We start from the raw sequence: 20,424 nt of genomic DNA, 5'->3' as shown, positions 1-20,424 counted from the left end.
GACGTCATTTAAACTGATGCATAAAAGTTTTTAAAGACAACTGTTGACATTAATAACACTGTTTAACAGCAATGAAGTTAATAATAGTAGCACTAAAAAGTTAATCGAAAAACAAAGTAATATTTAGTTTCCTTCGATACGAAATTCCACCTTTTGAAAAGCACTAACCAGAAAAAATATTATGAATTAATTTGTCGTTTTGCGCTGTTTGCGCAAAGCAAAAACAATAGACATTGTAGATAAACAATGTGTTTCGCTCAAGGGTATTGTACCAGGTTGCCATCATCATTCATGAGTTCTTGGCAAGTCAACAAATACAATCTGACAAGTTCAACATTCGCTGAAAAAAAGTAGCGGACTATATCTTACTTCAACGGTTTAAAAATTCGATTTCGGTCATCAATTTGATTTCATTGATTTAATAGTGGAAAATTCATTAAGAATCCTAAAGAATAAACACTCCAACACAACTTTCAAGCATGTTCTGAGAGTGGGTAAAACGTTCGCATGAACGAAGAAGATTTAATAAATTTCGATTTATTAACTGAGATCATTTGCTTGTGTCAGCACTCCTGATGTTTTTTGTTTTTAGTAATATGTTTTTGATTATTAATGCGAAAGGTGTGGAAATGAGTTTTCGAGTCTAGGAGTTGACCATACAGATTACGATATGACGATAAAATTGAATTTCCAAATGTTTTGGAACAATTTTAAATGTTTGGAATTTCATAATTAAAAATTTTTTTACTTCAACAATATTGAGTAACTTTTTTAGTTTTCTATTTGTACATCCTTGTGCAAATGGAAAGCTTATTATACAAATATAAAGTATACATAAATAATTTTATTTCTGTAGAGGATTAGTACGAAGTGATTTTGACATTTCTCTATAACATATTAGACTAATTTTCAAATGGTAGCTGGGTAATGGGTTACTTTAGTGTAGATAATTAAATAGTGAGTTGGAAAAAAATTATTGCTTACATCGATGATGTGTACTGTATTGTTCCTGTAGTCTGCTGTGACTGATAGATCGACGAGAATATCATGACTGTAACCAAGTTTCCGGAACGCAAAAAGAGTTTCCATCCAGTCAAAGTTGGACCCATCCCAATTTTCTCCCACAACCACTGGCCACCCTCCTAAAGTTTTCAGCACCTTCTGTAGTGGCTCGCTGTCAGACTTCTCGATACTCTCTGTAGAAAAACAGTAACGAAATTTTTATTTAAAAAAAAAGTTTTTCAACCAATGAAAGAACAGGATGACAGTTATTGAGTTACATAAAACTACTGAGTACAAATAATGCTGCATATTTTTTAAGTAATTATATGACATATTTTTGACTTGTATGGTTTCGAGGCATCGATGCTTTTTTATTACATCATAAATCGCAGTTTTGATCTCAGTGAAGGTTTAGGGTTACGATTATTTACATAAAATTCGTTTTTTATATTTCTTCACGAGGGTTGAGATTTGCCGAAGAAGGCAGTTATGGCGATCGATATACACTGAGAAGCACAATCTGTCGACATTTTCGCAAAAAAAGTGTAGCAACAGAAGTAGGCATGCTAAAAATAGGCCAAGTTTAAATTTAAAAAAAGACATTTTCTTTCTTATATAACTAAACCTGTAAAAACCGAAAAAACGAGTTAATTCACAAACTGAAATATTTCGATACATTTATTAATGTACTGCATATTGACATGACTAAGAACTGAATAATGAGAAGCGAAATGTTTTATTTCCCTAAATCATGCTAAAGTAAGTTAAATTGCGGCTATGCATTTTAAATTAAAAAATGCGTCTAAATTACTACCATCAGTGAATTTTGTAGAATTGATTGATTGATTATTCCAAAACTATCCCTTTTTCTTCATAAATTTCACAAAAATGCAACTGCTAGGCTTATTTTATAAATTTTAACAATAGTTGTTAACTATTTACTTGTTTACTTGGCGAAGAAAACATTTCAGAACAAGAAACTGTGATTGTAGCATTTGAAATTAATTTTTCAATATGCTTCTCCATAATATATGAGCATTTACAATGAGATACCTACAAGTGACGTCAGCGTATGTAAACATCCTTATTGGCTGTTGAAGCGTGACATTTGTTACGTTGCTGTTCAAGTATGAATTCTCTTAAGTGACACATTCTACATTCTTTCTCGAAGAAAGATTTGGTTTATTTCTTATTTAAGAAAAAGACAGACATGAAGAAATGTAAGACGTAAACTATAAGACAGACATAGACATAAAACCATGAGATAGACCATGACCAGATCATGGCATACATTATGTAAGACATAGACCATGTGAGACATAGACATAAATTATGCAACGAAATTCCCAGATGCAGAAAACAAAAGTAATCACGTTACAATAAAAGAGTCACGGATTACGATAAAATGTATAAAAAATAATCAATCTAGATTAAATAAAAGACAAAGATAAAAAAAAATTATTTATTAGATTAAAGATAAAGAAAAATTATCATAGCAAATTCAGTATACAATACAGCGTTATATTTAATCAACTTCATGTCAATTAACATTTTGACTTATGTGGAGGATCTTAGCTCGACCTTAGCCAGTAATATTCAGATTATTAACACGCTCTCATGTTTATAAACAAGCAACTGACCCTGAGATCATAGGTCAGTTAGGTGTCTATGTATCAGTGATCTAAGGAATACTAAAAATATCTCTCTTTATCAACTCATACATACTCAAATCTTTTTTATTCAGGTATCTCATTTTATTAACAAATTTTAGTAATTTAACTTGAGTCAACTTCGAAGACTGTTGCTTCATTGTATGAAAAATACTTTTAAACATTCGAAAAGTTACACTAAAACTGCCCTATTTGAACTTTAAGTAAAACTTCAGAACTATTCATTGATTTTCAGTTTTTTTCCCTTCATTTAAGGGGTAAAATATGTTCTAATCAGCAATATTTTTAAGTTTAATAACTTTTTATTAAAATAAGCTATATTTAGGTCTTTTAGCAAGACGGTATAAACAGTTTAAAATAATAACTTTGCTTAAAATTTTATAAACTTGAACTTTTAATTTTTCAAAATTCTTTTTTATTTTTTTGGCAAAGGCCATCGAAAAACCCTTTAATATATTTTACAAATGAATCACAACAACCATCTTACTTCTCAAATGCTTTAATACAGTGCAGCTTATCAAATGGTAGCCTTAAAATAAAGATCAGAAAGGTATGCATTTATATCAGAGAACTGAATATCTGTTTAAGAAGACTGGATATCTTTTTCTAAATAAGTCTAGTTTCAGTGTAAGAATCTTGTAAAAGATAAGAAATGCGAACTTTCATAATTCGATGATTTTTTTTAAGTGGGAATTTTTTTCATATCATAAATATATGCTATAAATATATATTATAAATATGTATTATAAATATATATTATAAAGAATTATTGTAATAATGTAGTAATGGACTTCAATGGTAAACTTTTGGAAAAGTTACTGGCAACCGACAAAGGGGAAGACCAAACACCAGATGCATTGATTATATGGAGAAAGATCTCAAGACCATGCGCATCAATAGATGGAGAAACTTAGCATGTGATCGAGCCAGATGGAAACGATTAGTTGGAACTGATCTGGCCTGTTAATACATGCCAGATCCGTCCCAACTAATCGTTTCCATTTGGCTGTGATACTGGTGGAATAAGAGGAAGAATGTAATAATTGTAAGTAGCACTTAATCTAGTTTTATGACATATTTCATTTGTTTACAATTGCATTGTGAAATATCCAACCTTTACTTACTTAAATTCATGCAGGAATCATACATATCTTTGATCATTTTGACTGTTTTTGGTTCTGACCCATCTGATTGCTTATCAAGCAGAACTGAAACAAAATATTTATTTTAATTGCTGTTTTAAACAAATTTAAGTAAAGCATATAAATAATTCAAAAAAAATAAGCATGATGAAAAATTCTATTTCGAAATATACTACTGGTAAGCTGGCAAAAAACATATAAAGTGATCAAAACGATTGCACAATTTTGTAAGCGTTATTTTCAACCCTGCCAATGCGTAAATACGAAACGACTAGACACGAAAATACTCGACACGAAAATACGTCATAATAGATGCGTACTTTGTTGATGAAACAAAATAACAAAGCTCTTACTATATTTACCTATATTTAAAACAGAGGCGATGAAAGAATTTCTACAAAAGGACTGCCAAATCGGAGAACAATTTTTTAGGTTCACAATAAAAAAAAAAAAAAAAAAAAAAANTAAATTAAAAAAAAAAAAAAAAAAGAAAATAAATAATAAAAAAAAAGCCTATTAAATTTTTCCATTGCATTCATTGAATTATCCTATCGTCGCCCCTCCTGCTGGCACTATTTTTGAACGAAAACAAATTATCATTTGATAATAAATTATAACAATATTTAATTGTGAAATCCATTAGTATTTTCCCATTTCTTTATTTTCTCCTACATTAAAATTTTATGTCAATTAGTAACGGTCGTTATCCCATAATTTTTGTTGTAGACGAACATAATATGCAGGATAATAAAGAAAACATAATTTATTTTAAGGAGGTGAACGCTATTTTAAATATATTACAATACACCTAAATGTTAATCTATTTTATTTAAAAAGTCTACATAGGTGAATAGCTTTGTACAACATTTATGATCAATATTATTCTTTGCTGGGTGATTAAGAGCAAATACGTTATTGGAACAGTAAAAAAGCTTTAGTGGCTGAGGATGCTACGCGAACGTGAAAGGTTAATACAGCGGCGCTAAGTTCAACAAATAAAGATATTGGGGTGATTATAGTCCCATTTTTTAATGATACTCCTTCAAAAAAGCATAACCAGATTACAAAATTACGATAGCACTTTTTCTCTTGCTGAAAGAATAATTTAAAAAGTAAATGAAGAAGTTAAAAAAGAACATTACATAGCAGTTATTGCTAATGACCGCAGTATTTGGGATTTACCGCCCTTAATTTATAGTTTCTAATCCTTGTTTACAATAAATGAAAATATTTGCATCTTATAAATATCATTATTATACACACCCTTATTATTATAAGTCGTAATTTAAAATTTAAATGAATGAAAAAGCAAAAAATATTTTCACAATGTAGCACAGAGTTTAATAGATCGTTTTATTACAAAGAAAGTAACTTTTTCTTAGCCGTTGTATTTGAAAAATGATCGAAAGATTGCTAAGCGTTTAAAGCAATGTGAAAAAAGGTAGCAGTGTCGTATTGATATTTAGGACAGAAAATAATACACTCTTTGATAATATACAGTATTTAAAGTAAGAGATATTTTTTTTATTGAAATATTAGAACATAAGTTTTAAATTTTTTTTAACTTTATTAGATAATAATGACTACATACGATAATATTCACTCTAATAGCATAACATTATGATAGATATGAGGATAATAGCGTGGTATAAAGAACGCGATATATAATGAGATGGCATTCATACAATCGCTTAAGCATTACACAATTTTCGCTTAAAAAAATAAAATTTTTAGGCGATTTTTTTACGACAGCACACAAAACAAAACTATCAATTTTACGAGGATTGTTAAACGTCTTGATTGTTGTATGTTTAGATTCACCAGAGCTATTACACTATTGTTCACGATTACGTATATAGCCTAGTAGTTAAATTATAAAGTCACAAAATACATAACAACTTCATTAAAATAATACATTTAATAATATATTTATAACTGATTTTTGATTTAATTATTTTCAAGGGAAGTATAAAACTTTTCCATATAAAAACGGCCAAAGTAGAAAATAATTTGGTACAATTTTTCTTGTCATTTTTCTCTTTAAAACTTTATTTCTGAAATAAAGGAAAAACGACCTAACAAACCTCTTAGTTTAAGATTGAGCTCATCTTGAACATCTGAGAACACAGACACAGAAGACCTGTCGTCAGCAATAGCATGTTTGTCCAGCCAACCACCGCACGCGAATTTGTAGAAGTTGTCGCAGGGATCTGCATCCTCGTTCAGGTTTTGAAGGATTTCAGCAGCTGAAATTCAGTGTTCAGATATAAGTGTTTACAATCAGTGTTTACTTTTAATAATGCATCATACTGAAAAATTAATATCACATTTTGGAAGAAAAAAAATTAGAAATTTACTGAAACATTTTGTTTTAACGGTAAGTGTGAGGTAGCGTTTTTCTGAATTAAATTATCATCTAAAATATACCCAATAAAAGATTTTAAAAGATAAGTGCTAATTTCATTTTTCTTGTCAGTAAAACAAATAAGTGATAATTACTTGATTTAATGGTATATTAATGCCCATATTAAACCGATGGCCATATTAAACCACTTTTTAAACCGACTTCTTTCAAATTTTGTATTTTGCCACATTAAAATACATTCTTCAAAATGATGTAAAAATTTTTATACCTTTCAATTCAAATTTTTTTGACTATTACTAAATAAAATAATAAATAATTATTAAAAATTATTTTTTGCATGAAATCTTTGGATAAGCACAATTTATAATTATGCGCAAAAAGTTTTCAATTCGTTTAAAAAATTATTGAGACATGGAGAAATATGCTAAAAATAAAATTAACATTAAGGGCTTTAAAGTTGGAACAGCTCTGCTGGCCAAATTATGGGACCATATCTCCCAGGTTGCGGCAACCCCTTATGTTTCAGAGGTCAAAAACCCAAATCTTAAGAAAAAAGTGCATGCTTATTCAGAGAAAGTACGTTTTTGTGTCTTATTTCGAAACTAAAAAATCGTCTGTATTAAATAATTAGCATGTCACCCTGTCGAAACATTAAGATTGAGTTCCAGCACTTGAAGATCCAATTATTAGATCAAAAGTAATTCAGGGTGTTCCCTTTCATTTTTTTGGGCACTATGGATATATGAAATAAAAGAGCGTTTAAAATATGGTCAAAGTTCAAATTCTAATATTTATTATGCAAATACTTAAACTAACATAAAAAAGTTAATTTTTTTACTCATAGTAGAAATCAAATATTCACTGCTGATGATTAAAAATACAAAGGAATATAATATTTATACCGTCAAGCAATTATCAGAAGTTGGTTTTATAAAAGTAAAAATCTAATGCTAATAAAAAAAAAATAAAAAAAATAACAAGAAAATTAATTTTGATTTATAAAAAAATAGAAAACATTTTTACCCTATATAAACTGTAAATTAATGCTATGCAATTTTTTTTTGGTAATGTTATTTTCAGAATAAGCTATTTCAAATATGCCATAAACGAGTTTAATAAATACACGTTTGATAATTTGTAATTTAAAAATTACAATTGATTACAATTGGAAAATATGAAAGTGCGATTTGGTATATTGGAACGAAGTCTTGTATAATTTTCTATAAAATTCTTTGTAAGACCTACAGCAAATTACATAAAAAGTTCTTAATACCATATTAAGATTTTAAAAGAATTCTCCTTTGATCAAAACAACTAGAAATACTCTTAAAACATATGAAAGAATCATAAATTTGGCATTTCTTTGAATCATATTTGTATATTTCATATTTATAAAATAGAATTCAGCTTATGTTTTGTCATAAAATGTTGAACTAATTAAATTTGAATTACTTACAACTAAAGAGAATGTGTTTCGGAAAATTGCTAAAGCCTTGAAATTTCTAAAACCCTAATAGTGTGTTCTAGAGAAGAAATTACAAAAGTTTTAAAACCTGCTTGTACCTGTTTTTACACAGCCTGGCGTTAAACAAATATCAGACATGTCTGATGAATTTTCATTTCTAACAAATCTTTCTGCATTTGAAGGAACGAATATAGTTTCTCTTGAATCTGAAAGATAATAATATGCTTATGAATTATATTAACAGAAATAATTAAGAAAAATGCAAAAATAACTGAATAAATAACCATAACACTAACACACTTTTAGAATTATCATTCGAAAATTATGGTAAAATAACCATTAGTAATCTGGTCATCCGATTAACCGTGAAGTTTACGGTAAAAATTTTTTTTTACCTGTGCCGTTTTTTAACCATTTACAACTAGCCTGGTTTTAAAACCATAAAAAAGAAATTTAACTAGACATATGAGCTAGGCTTTTCGTTAGGTAATGGGCGTTGAAGAGTGCTGGATGCGTTGAAATGAATTGAGGAAATATTGTGGTGTCAATGCTGGGATGTTCTGGGATCCAATCAACATGTTCTGTCAGTCATGAGTTATAGCCGACAGGTTATAATATGTACGCAGTTGCAAAGAACTAAAAGTGGCTTTATAAGGTGTGCTTAGTTGGTGTTATAAGAATCTGGCTGTTTAATCGTATTAAGTGAAAGCAGATAATAAACGGATGTTGTCACAGTTTGATTACTATCTTATTAATGGTTATTTGACTGCTTCGTTTGAATACGGTAAAATAACAAATAAATTGCTATTTAACCATGTTTTCCGAGAAATTTTTAACAATGCATATAAGTTATTAATGAAATGTTCAATAATGATAAATCAACATATTGTAGCTTTAATAAAAGAACACCAGAATTATTGATGATGTAAATATTAAGGTGAAATAAAATCTAAAAAAAAAAAAAAACAACACAATATTAGTTATAAGTCATTATAGTAGAAGTAGTACTTTATTTTTGTCGCACTAGAGCTGTGCAATGAGCCATTGGCGTCGGTGTGAGAAACATTCCTGAGAATGAACCGAAGACTTGTCATCATAATTTAGATTCTCAGCAGAGGAGTTGCCTACCTCGCTTTGGTAACTCTACGATAAGCAATCGAAGCCTAGCACTTTACCGAAGAACAGTTTAGCGAGGACCGATACCCCACCCTCGATCCCTTCGCAGACTGATCACATTGGTCACCCACCCGCTTACCGACTGCAGTCAGTGATGCTTGAGTTCGTTGATCTACGGGAAACCGTGTCATACGATCAGTCTACTGCAGGACCATAAAACATTAGAAAAACGATTATCAGAAAAAGAAACCGATATGCTCACAAATTGTAGTGATATAAGTGATCAATATATTTAATCAGAAAGCTAATTAAATATATTTTTTTAAACAAATATTATTTAAAATATAAATAAATTATAATACTAGTGATGTACCAAAGAGTTGTATTTTAAATAAAAGAGCAAAGTACTCTCAAAACATGCCAAACAAATGGATAAGGTGGGAAAAAAACCCGTATTAATCATAAAACATTAGAAAACGATAATCTGAGAGAAAACGATACGCTTATTACTTGCGTTGACATAAAGGATTAAAGTTAACATGAAGTGAAGAGATCGGTTGAAAAAAACAGAATCATGAGTGGATGTATTTTAATTAAGAGTTCTTTTTTAACAGTAATTTGAATAATATTTGTTATTTCAATAAAAGTCGTAACCTGGTTTTACGCGAACTTATGCAGTTCACTGGAGCAGCTCAAAAGAAACAGGTACTGTTGTTTTCAAAAGTGTTAAAACATTTATTACTTTTCATAGTTTGATAATATATTTTAACAAAACGAAGTTACGTTTTTAAAAGCACAGTATTTCAAACAGAAAAATATTCTGTTGATTGAATAGATGAATACATTTCGCACACTAATATTAATAATTTATAATGCTTTTAATAAATCTAGGTATCGTATTTTTAATGAAAGAATAAAATGCCCTGACTAATAATGGTATATTTAAATTTAAATAGAAAAATTTATAAATTTTAGATTCAATGACAATGTTTTTTTCCCTTCTATAACATGAATATAATTTTAAATTACTCTCCCATAAAAATCAGCATCCATGCTATCGCAGTAACACAACTTTTAGGATTTTTTTAAACTAATTCTTCTGAATTAAAAAAAATATATGTGCATTAAATATTCCTTTTAAATTTAAATATGCTTTTTTTTAAATTCTTTTAAATATACATAATGTTTTGAATGTTCTAAAAAAGCGTGGTTTTAATTCTTAAATGAATCTCTGACATTTATGCCGTATTGAAGGTTGTATGATTCAGCGATTAAAAAGGGAACAAAATTCATACTTTTTTTCTATCACATTAAAAACTATATCTGCGTTAAAAGTATTCGAGAAAAAAGTAAATTTGAAACAAGATAATATTTTAACTACGGAAACAAATTAAATAAAAATAGCCTATTTTATACTGTATTTACAGTTCAAACTTTTACGTCTTATAAAATTATTTTCGTATAAAAAAAGCATTAGGTCAATCTACCTGAGCCCGTAAAATACGACAAAATAAAGCATATTTACATTTCCTTCGCTTATAACAAAATATTTTAGCGTTTATTAAGCGAAAGAATAAATAATGAATACTGAATTAGCATTTAACGTACAAACTATATTAAGTCATTAGAAATAAAAAAGGTTAAACAGATACTTACGTATATTCACAGCATTAATTAAGTTTATAGAAAAAATTAAAATATATACTCGTATGAGATCATCCATGAATTTGTTAATTTGTTTCATGATTATTCTAAAAATATCAACATTAATTAAAGAAATATGAGGAAACAATTTTGTGGTTTTGACATTTGTGTAATGAGTTAAAACGGGAAAAGCTTTGTTAGCAGCGGAAGTTGTTGTAATATTATCATGGAACAGTTCTTTTATATCTCCGAATAATGTTTATCAACAATTACACGATTGGCTTGAACTCAACAAACGGAGATAAGAAACTGAGTTTCTTGTAAGTTTCACTATTATTGTTGTTAAGTTTTGTGATAAACTTATTTAGAAACACTAAATTAAATATTTTTAACCGTAATACGCCAAAAAAGTAGGGAAAAATATGATAAAAGTTTAAAAGTGGAATTATGTATATTTAATAAGGTTGATTTACATATGCTTGTAATTTATACTGGAGTTTGTGTGTTACTTACGATATCACTTATTTTGATAAGATAAGGTAAGAAAATGTGCAAATGAATTAAAGGGGGTACAAGATTTAAAATGGAATTGTGAAATATTTTTTATTATTTAAAAAATTTAAAGCTATTAGCTTACTATATAATGCAAAATAATGTTGTGTTTTAATTATAACACAGGATAGGAAATTTTTTTTACTCTCATTGAACTTCAAATGTGACGCATTATTTCAACTTTAAAACAATTGATCTCAAAAATTATGAAAGATAAATTCATAAAATTTGGATTACGTATTATTTAAATATTTGACTTTAGTTTGTGTTTAGGAAATATAAAAATTATTTTTGATTTTGATACATAAATTGCTTAGAAAATAACAAAGAGAAACAAAAATTTTAAAGTTTGAAATTTGTTTTTTGAAATTGTTCAGACCTTTATAATAGCAAAAAATCTAATACTCATTATAAGTCTGGATAATTTTATTAAATTTCATCAAAATTAATTCAAAATTTTTTTAGATTGAAAGTATAATAGTTTCAAATATATTTTAAAATTAAAAACGGCACTTTCACAAATTTTTAAAAATTTATAAATTTTTTAAAAAGGTTTATAGAAAAATTCTGTGCAAATTTTATATAGATTTTAAAATTATACTTCAGCACAAAAAATTTAAAATAAATATGTGTATTCATTTTAAATTTTTCGAAAATGTGTCTCTTATAAATGCATTTAAGTACAGGTGTTTTAAAAATATGCCCTTTAGTTGGATAAATTTTTTCCCATCCATTTCAAACTACAGCTAGTGAATAACAAATGCTTAAAAATACGTATTTCGACTTCAAATAATTAACATTGTATTTGCTCATACAGAAAAAAATATTTAGGAAAATGAACATTAGAGATATGTATTAGGATTTCAGTATTTAAGATATTAAGACCCTACCTAACAATAAAATATTTGAAAAGAACAATAAAAAAGTAAGATCCCAAGAGTAAAAATATTTATTAAAAAGAACAATAGAAGAAGAGCCGAACAACAATTATATTTAAAAAAAGAACAGTAACAAAATTAAGAATCCAGCAAGTAACGATTACATAGATTTTAATATTTGGTACCATAAAGATGTTGAGGCCCAAGCAGCAAATATATTTACGATAATAAAAGAAACTAAGGTCCCAACAGTAAATAAAATCAAAATCAACAATCAAGTTATTAAGGTCTAAACAGCAAATATATATTTCAGAAAAGAACACTGAAGTTACCAAAGCGCAAACAGTTAAGATATTTAAGAAAACTTATTTAGGGGAAAAAAATCAAAGGACCATAAAACATTAGAAAAANATTAATCAGCATTGTGAAATCACACACAAAGCTTAAAGACATATACCGACATAATTACTTTCGCTAAAACAATTCCAATTTTTTCTTATTTCCATTATTTGTTACCCTTCTCTGTTGCTTTATGTTATCAGATTAAGTAAAACATTTCAACTCCTGATTGTCAAAAATTATGTCAACAATTTTCTCCTATGTATGTCCTCCCTTTCTGTGGACCGTAAAAATCTGTTTTCACAGTGGGGTTTTGGTCCAAACATTAGTATATTTAGCACTTATTAAAAAGCACCAAACAACGTAATAAAAGTAGAACCCATTATTAAACTTAATTACGCATCATTGGCTCCAATAATAATGGGAATTTTTTTGAGTTTTTTCTAGATGAAGAATCATCTTTTTTCCTCTAATTAAGCTTTTTAATACAAAACTAATTTTTTCATTTCAATTTGAACTCATTATCGAAATAAATTAGGCATCAATTGGCGTCAATAACAATATGACATTTTTTATGATTCATATGCATGAATAAATGTCTTTTCCTCATTAGTTAACGATTAATTTTTTTTTTATATTTCTGTTTATACCTATTACTTAAACTTTTTAGCTTTCTCGAGAATAATTAGTAACGACACAAGCTTTTTATAAACATTTTTGGCTGCACGATATCGGTACTTATTACTAAGGTTGAAAAAAAGTAAATGCAAGCAAATGCCAAACCTCACAACCGCTACTCGGTTTAAAGCTATGAAAAAGTCATTAGATATTTGATGTATGTTTTTGAATATAAATACAACGCATTAGAGATTAGTGAGATGTTGAGATTTCTAATTTTGGAAAGTGTATGTTTACCATTTTTCTTTTTGGAGACAGTAAGTAAATATATAATGTATTTGAGAAAAAGAGGAAATGGCTATGAAAAAAAAACAAGAAACTAAAAATCATATAATATACTAAGACAATCATTCATTTTATGAAAGTCAAGTAAAATTACTTTTTGGAGATTTTTGTAAAGAGACTACACGATATCTTTCGTGATCACTTCTAATAGAGTAACATATGTTTTTTCGTCTATTATTAGTAGATGGTGCAACTATATATAGTTTTCGCCATGTTTTTAGCGAGAGGACAACATTGAGATAGATTTAAACAAACTAATGGCTAAACTGAAAAAAAAAGTATAATAAAAATTACCAGAATGTAATGAAATTTACCGTCTTTCTGGCTCTAAAGGAACACAAAAAGTTCGGTAATTTCTACTCAAGCGCTTTAATAATGATTTTGGTAAAATTAACAATACAATACAGTTTTGTAATAGGTGATAAAATTAGGTAATTTTTATCATGATACTTCAAGGCATGGCATAAAAATAATTCATTCGGTTAAATATAATTTTCAGTTTTAAATGAGTGGTATTACAAAATGTATGGTAATAAGAGCTATAATTTTGAAAATCAGAATTTCGGATAAATTGTTTCCATATGAAAGAAAAAATTACCAAATGGTTTTAAATGCCGTATATTTTGGTTTTATGAACCATAATTGCTTTTTTAAAATTTTTTTTTAAACAGAAATCTCATTACCATATAGTACTGTAATTTTACCAGACTATCAAGGAAATCACCAAACTTCGTTTTATCAATCTAACAAATAAAGCACAGTTTGTTCAACATACTTACCTATATTTCTTTGGTAAAGATAGCCAAATACAGCCAATGCTGCAGCCATTACTGCCAACATCAAAAGAGATGTTACCGTAAGGAAACATAGTGTCCTTTCTAATTTGGTACGACGATTCCACCATGGTGGATTTCTGAAAAAAATAAAATGTGCACTTTAGTTTTTTTCAAAATAAGTTAACAAAATGGAGAAATGTTTATAAAAGAATCGCTTTATTTTTTATGAATTGCTAAATTTTTAGAAATATGGAATTAAGCTTAAGTAGGCAGCTAAGCAAGTGTTTAAGTCACAGCATTATTTTTCTGTAACAAATTTTTGCTTGTATTAGGTGGGCGACTTGATTAGTCAAAGCTCTTTACTAAGATTTTTTTATCGCAAAATAACCCAGCATTTTCTAATCTGATTTCAGAATTAACGTTGAAGTTCAATAGAATTTCAGAACAATAGAATTAGCTGAATACATTTCTCGTTGGCTCGCAATTTTTTGCAAACCGAAAGTTAAATTTTTTTATCAATATTTAAAGGTTTGAAAATGTTCACAGGTATCTTTTTCTTTTCCTTTATAAACCATTTTTGACCACAGAAATAAGAGAAAATGCTTAATTTTAAGTCGCTTGAACAATCAATTCAAAAAGAAGCCCAGGATTATTCGACATTTGTGCATAGATTAAATGTTCCACTCATGAGAGTGTTATGAATGAAATATTAATTTAATGAATCTTAAAGAAACCGACACCTATGAAGATTTGTTTTGTTGCGGATTACAATGTTGCAGTACATGGGCATCAGAAGGAATCAGAAATAATAAATGAATCAAATTTCGTATTTCGCTATGTAAAAATTGCATTCTTTAAAATTATGTAAAAAATTGTATAATCTTACTATTCAAAATCTTTTTCTCTATTAATAAATAAAATAATAAATCTTTACTTAATGTTTATTTTGCATGGAATTATCTTTGGACAAAAGAGCTTTGTAATTATGCGTATTAATTTTTCAGTTAGTCTAAAAAGTTCGTCAGATATAGTGAAATATGCAAAGAGTAAAATTAGCATTAAGGGGTTCAAACTATGGACTGCTAACGAGACCAAGCTATTGGGACCATGTTAACCAGATTGAGATTACCCCCTACATTTCAGGAATGAGATATCAAATTGCAATGATAAAAAAGGTACGTTTGTTCAGAAAAAGCACTTTTTTGTGTAAGAATTCGTAACTTAAAATATCGTTTGCACTGATTAATTAGCATATTTGAGGTCACACTTTTGAGCAATTAAGATTGAGTCTTTGAGCGTGAAGATCCGATCAATAGATCAAAAGTTATTCAGGGAGGTTCGTTTTCTATTTTGCGCACTATGCATTTCAAAATCTTGAATTTATTTTAAAACCGAAATCTAAATGAAATACAAGACAGTAAAGAATTGTTTCCCTATTTTAAATTCACTTTATTTTAATCATTACCAAGGCAGATTCTGTTTACCTTTGTTTTTCATTTTCACCCAAAAATGAGGAAGTGATTGCGAAAGTAGATATCACTGATTTCAAATAGCTTTTATAGCAAGGGCTCTCATAAATAATTAAATTCTAGACTTTCTATATGGTCTCAGCGTGAGAGTATTTAGCTTTCTCTATTATGTATGACTTTAAACGTGCCTTAGATTCGATAAGAGAAAATGGAGCCCTGGGGATCTTTGAACGAGATCTCGATCCTCGAAACATTCTTCCGGTTTTTGATCTTACGAGTTTCGAGTTCAATTATTACATAACGGACATTGCACTATTATCTGAAAAGGGCTAACTATTTTCATGATTCAATTGAGGTTTGAGATTTTATAGGTTAAATGATCTTTAAGTTGGTTATGTATTATCAAAATTGTGTAGGTCTCAATAAAAATAAAATGTTCCTGTTCGATAGAGTGATTTGTTCATAAATTAGTTTAATGCTGGCTTAGGGAAAAGATGCAATATTTTAACTTTCCGTTATGAAATTTTGTAAAAAGAAGGTTAAATTTAAACGTTGGCAGATCGCGACAGGGCCCAACTATGATTCAGTTAGGATCTGATCCTGTATGCAATTTTTGTACCCCCTTTACCAGAAAATGCAAATTTTTATTTCAAAACCTTTATTTACATTAAAAAATCTAGTTTTGTTCATTTACTAGACCGCATCTTATAATTATTCTTATTATTTGTCTTAACATAATTTAACTATAAAACAGTTACTTATAAAGTTCAATTTAGGGTCCCAATTGAAAACAGGACCTAGTGCTTGACTCTCACAGGCTTCTGTGCATTATTAGAATCCTGGATAGAGTTACGGGCTTTAGTAATAAAAATATCATTTGCATTTCCATAAAATAAAATTCTTTTTTTTTCTCCTGTTGTCATGTAGATCAATGGACTATCTTTTTTACATTTCGCATTATAAATGTGCTTTCTTCAGTGTAGTTTTGATAGCTAAATAATTGCCAAGACGTTCGATAAAAAGAGAAAGAATTTTGATTCCTTGCACTCTTTCCAAAGATCTAGTCTAGTTATATATTATCAATTTATATCATCAGACCCCCAAAATCAGAAATAACGAATAAAGTTTTACTATAGACATAACATAACATAAAAATGAAAATGAAATTATCCAAATGAGAAAAATAGTATCACAGACAGATATTTATTATTAAGTCTCGCTGCAAGAGTTAATCATACTTTCACTTGAGTAGTTTCATATAAGCAGCTAAAGAAACGACTCGCCAAGTGTATGAGTAATGGACAGAAAGCAGTTAGTTTGACCCCTGTCTCAGACGTGGTCAAGCATTTTTTGCTGCTTATTACTGTACCAGAATGTGGCTGCAATTCTTATCATACGGGAAATGTGGTAATAAAATCATTTTACTTAATTAAAGACTAAATAAATCTTGGAAGCAAATTTTCATTATATAACCTAAATTTATGCTAAAATGCTGTTACCAAACCTACATTTATAATAAAAACTTTTTAAGAAGATACAATTACATGTCATTATGTGAGAAGTTTTGGTACCTCGAGCTCCAGATTTTCCAATATTTCATGGTTTCAAAATTTTTGCTTTAATAGATTAACAAACTGAACCAATATTTGCGACTAAAAATTGTCAAGAAACAAGGTAGTATACAAATAACTTCACAGACAAAGAGAACGCAATTTTTTCTTTAAAATAAAGTTACATTTTACACATAACGATTTTCTCAGGCATTGTTGAGAGCAAAATGATTTTTTTTTGTCGAACAGATTGATATAGAGGAAGCTTGTGCTTGATTGTATTAAAAAAAGTGTTTGTTATGTACCTGAATTTTTTATTTGGCTTGCATTTTTATAAAAGAAAGCAATAAATGCTATCTATAACTGGATATCAAGGAATTTCCTCTTCATGAAATTTCCTTTATCAATAAAAAAAAAATCACGTTTTTTTACTCATCTCTAATAGCCAATCTGAAAATAAAAGGTTTGCATTTTTTCTTGATATCAAATATTTATTTCCTAGAACTGAAGATGCTTCACTTAAAATACGAATAAATCGAATAGCGTCTTGAAGAACTGGTAATTTCTTACAGATATTTCTCAAGAACAAGTACTTGACCTGAGATTCAGAGATATGCTTTTTACCTCCTGGTAACACCTTTGCCCCTGGCACCCAGGTACGTAATCAGAATATCGGGGTTATTTACCCCAATGCAGACATTCATCCTTCTATGAGACAGCAGAAATAGTTAAAGCAACAGAGCCTGGCCTCGAGGAAGGCATGACACCAAAAAATTCACTTTCCATCTCACGTCACACGTGATTGGTCACCCCGCCAAACAACAATGTCACGAGATTTAAGTAAGCTCACGTTTTCCACCTAAATGATTTAAATTCAAGACACTATGTTTTCTTCCCCCTCTTTACATTTCCCCCGGCAGACATCTTTTTGACATCGTCATATCGTCATAAATTATAGAACCAATGTAACGAGTTATGCATTAATATCATTTTTGAAGCCTACATCTATAGAACTGTTACAGTTAACGATAAATTAATGGCATGAGCTGATTTGTTCTCTTTTTGATGAATCATAGATTTCTCATAATTTTTTTTTAATGTTTTACTGCTTTCTCCTCATGAAATTTGTCTGTGAATGAGATAGCGCAAAATGCTTTCATCAAAGAGTTTTTCCTCCTGTTATTATTATTATTTTTTGGATGATAAAAATCAATCTGGATTATCGTTCACGTAAATTCTAGAAATCACTCATAAATTTAAGTTTATGGAAAATTGACATTCGATTATTTCTTTTAATTGCATCAATTTATTGCTAACAGTTACAGAGACACAAAGATATGCATTATTTAGGAAGAAAATATGTCATTAAATTTTTTTATTTATTATTCTTTCAAATTCAGTATATTATAAAAAAAAAAATCAAAAAATTGGTTAATTTTTTTACGAAAAAATTGCTAAGAAATCTTAAAATAGTTTAACTGAATATTTTTTTGGCGTTCATTTCTTACAAACTTGTTACATTTCTTGTTTTTTAGTTAGAATTCCTATTTTGTAAATACTACGATTGCTAAAAAAAAATTTCAATCACAAAGTTTAATGGTGACTGATGCACGTTAAATCTGTCGAGTCGCAAAGCCCTCCATGTTCCCATAACAAACCAATACCTCTGGGGGTACTGATCCAGGAGTTTCCTTGTCTTCTGCATTGGTTCAAAATTACAGGGCTACTGAGTTGAACATTTAGTAGTCGTAAACCCAAAATTGGGTCGGCTGTTCAACCACGGATATAAAAAAAAATCACAAAGTTGAAGGGAATGGTTGATTTTGCACGGAGTGGCGCCTCGTATGTATTTTAAAAACGTACGTTTAATTCTCTACACTAATTGTTATTCTAAAATTATATTATGTATGTTAAAGGAAAAAAAATTTAAAACAGTGTTTAGTGTTATCAAATTTACGCCGTTACGTTACTACTTTTTACTCCAAAGCATGTAAAAAGTAGACCATTATGAATAAAGTAAGATAATTTTTTTCCTGTTTTGTAACATTGATATTTTGTTAGTTGAAAATATGGGACACGCCTAATGCACTTTATTCTTATCATTAATGTTCTTCAGTAATGTTATTCAATTTATTTCTTCGCAATTTTTCCCTGCACTTATAAGATACACTGTAAAAAATTTCGGATCAAATTTTGATTTAAAATGTCAGCACTTTGGGTGCATCATCCGTAAAATCAATTTTTATCATAAAATATGAAATCGTAAATTTTACAGTTATATTTTTTTAATTAGAGTGATTCAATAATTTTACGGTAAATTATTGTAAAAATTACGGTACATCAGATTTTTTGATCCGTAACATATTTCAGCAAAAATGGACTTTTCAGTAGAAAATACCGGCTCCCTGAGTGCCTTTTATACCGCAATTTCATGCGGAATTATTGTATCTATGAACAAGTTAAGGATTTTACAGTAAAAAAGTACTAGCATCCTAAGTGCGCTATTTTTTACCGTAATTTTTACAGTGTAGGTTTAACAGTAGACATTTTTTACCGTGTAGTTCAAGAAAATGTGAATCCAGGGACTTTTTATTAACATCACATTGTTTTATGTAAAAAAAAAAATGCTTAAATTTTTTGCTTGCACTTATGAGATAGGTCAAGTAATTTCAAATTCAGTTTCCTTAATTTTGTACCCGGTACATATTTCTGCAAATAATATAATCAGCGATTTATATCGATTTTCGCAAAGTTAATAAATAAGGTATTTGGTGTAGATTATATTTTCTTACAAACTTTCTTTTAACTTGGCATGAAAAAGAAAACAGAACTTGCAAAAATTCTTGCAAATACTTTTGGACAAACCTGTAAAATATTTTTGAGCAGTCATGTTTACACCGTGGATAAAAATACCACAGGGTTTATAATACGATTTTAGAGATGATTATGAACTTTCGGTGAAAGAACTCCGGTGTAATAACTTAATATTTGCCGCCCTTGGCGATCTTCGAACTTGACGTGAGCTTCAGATGTTTCAGTATTTGAAAAACCTGATTCTTCGCCGATTTGGGTGTACTCAAGAATTTATTCAAATGAGGTCAATGGTATGAGTCTGTTGAAAGGTTTTGCATTTTGGCTTTAAGTAAGAGTGTGAAAACATAATATATGATAAAGAATACATGATGATAGGTTATGTAATTAATAAATGCTGATTTGTATAAATAGATTCACTAAAAACACTTATTTAAAAAAAATAGAATAAGTTTTTTTCAGCACTTTGACGATTTTTTAAAAAGGAAAATATATCTTTCTTAATTTGTCTTAAATATATATGTTTGTATTGGACAAAGTAGAGAATAGTTTAAGATTATTAAATATCATCGCCATCACTAGAATCCTATTTAGATGTATAGCAATAACAATATGCATATAGTAATAATATGTATTCTAATAATTCGCTTTCTTTTGGCAATATCTATATCTATATCTATAT

The 20,424-nt window shown here is 28.6% G+C and overlaps 1 protein-coding gene across 5 annotated transcripts in view; it reads right to left on the bottom strand.

Moving 5' to 3' along the window:
* The window catches only part of LOC107438986 (neprilysin-2), an 84,830-nt gene that overhangs the window by 21,494 nt on the left and 42,912 nt on the right, over positions 1–20,424 (bottom strand). For 4 of the 5 annotated variants that reach the window (XM_043045146.2, XM_043045149.2, XM_043045148.2 and 1 more), the window contains 5 exons: positions 13,916–14,049; positions 7,743–7,850; positions 5,899–6,060; positions 3,797–3,880; positions 985–1,196 (listed from right to left, as the gene is read on the bottom strand). In XM_043045146.2, coding sequence (XP_042901080.1) covers positions 985–1,196; positions 3,797–3,880; positions 5,899–6,060; positions 7,743–7,850; positions 13,916–14,049 — 700 coding nt within the window. Of the gene's footprint in view, positions 1–984; positions 1,197–3,796; positions 3,881–5,898; positions 6,061–7,742; positions 7,851–10,416; positions 10,678–13,915; positions 14,050–20,424 lie in introns of those variants that run through there. The other variant, XM_016051420.4, reaches the window with a different exon arrangement.

This window comes from Parasteatoda tepidariorum, chromosome 1, assembly GCF_043381705.1.
Source record: "Parasteatoda tepidariorum isolate YZ-2023 chromosome 1, CAS_Ptep_4.0, whole genome shotgun sequence".
Classification (NCBI taxonomy): domain Eukaryota; kingdom Metazoa; phylum Arthropoda; class Arachnida; order Araneae; family Theridiidae; genus Parasteatoda; species Parasteatoda tepidariorum.
The sequence above is the reverse complement of the archived record's forward strand: the minus strand, read 5'-3'. Positions and strand labels throughout refer to the sequence as shown.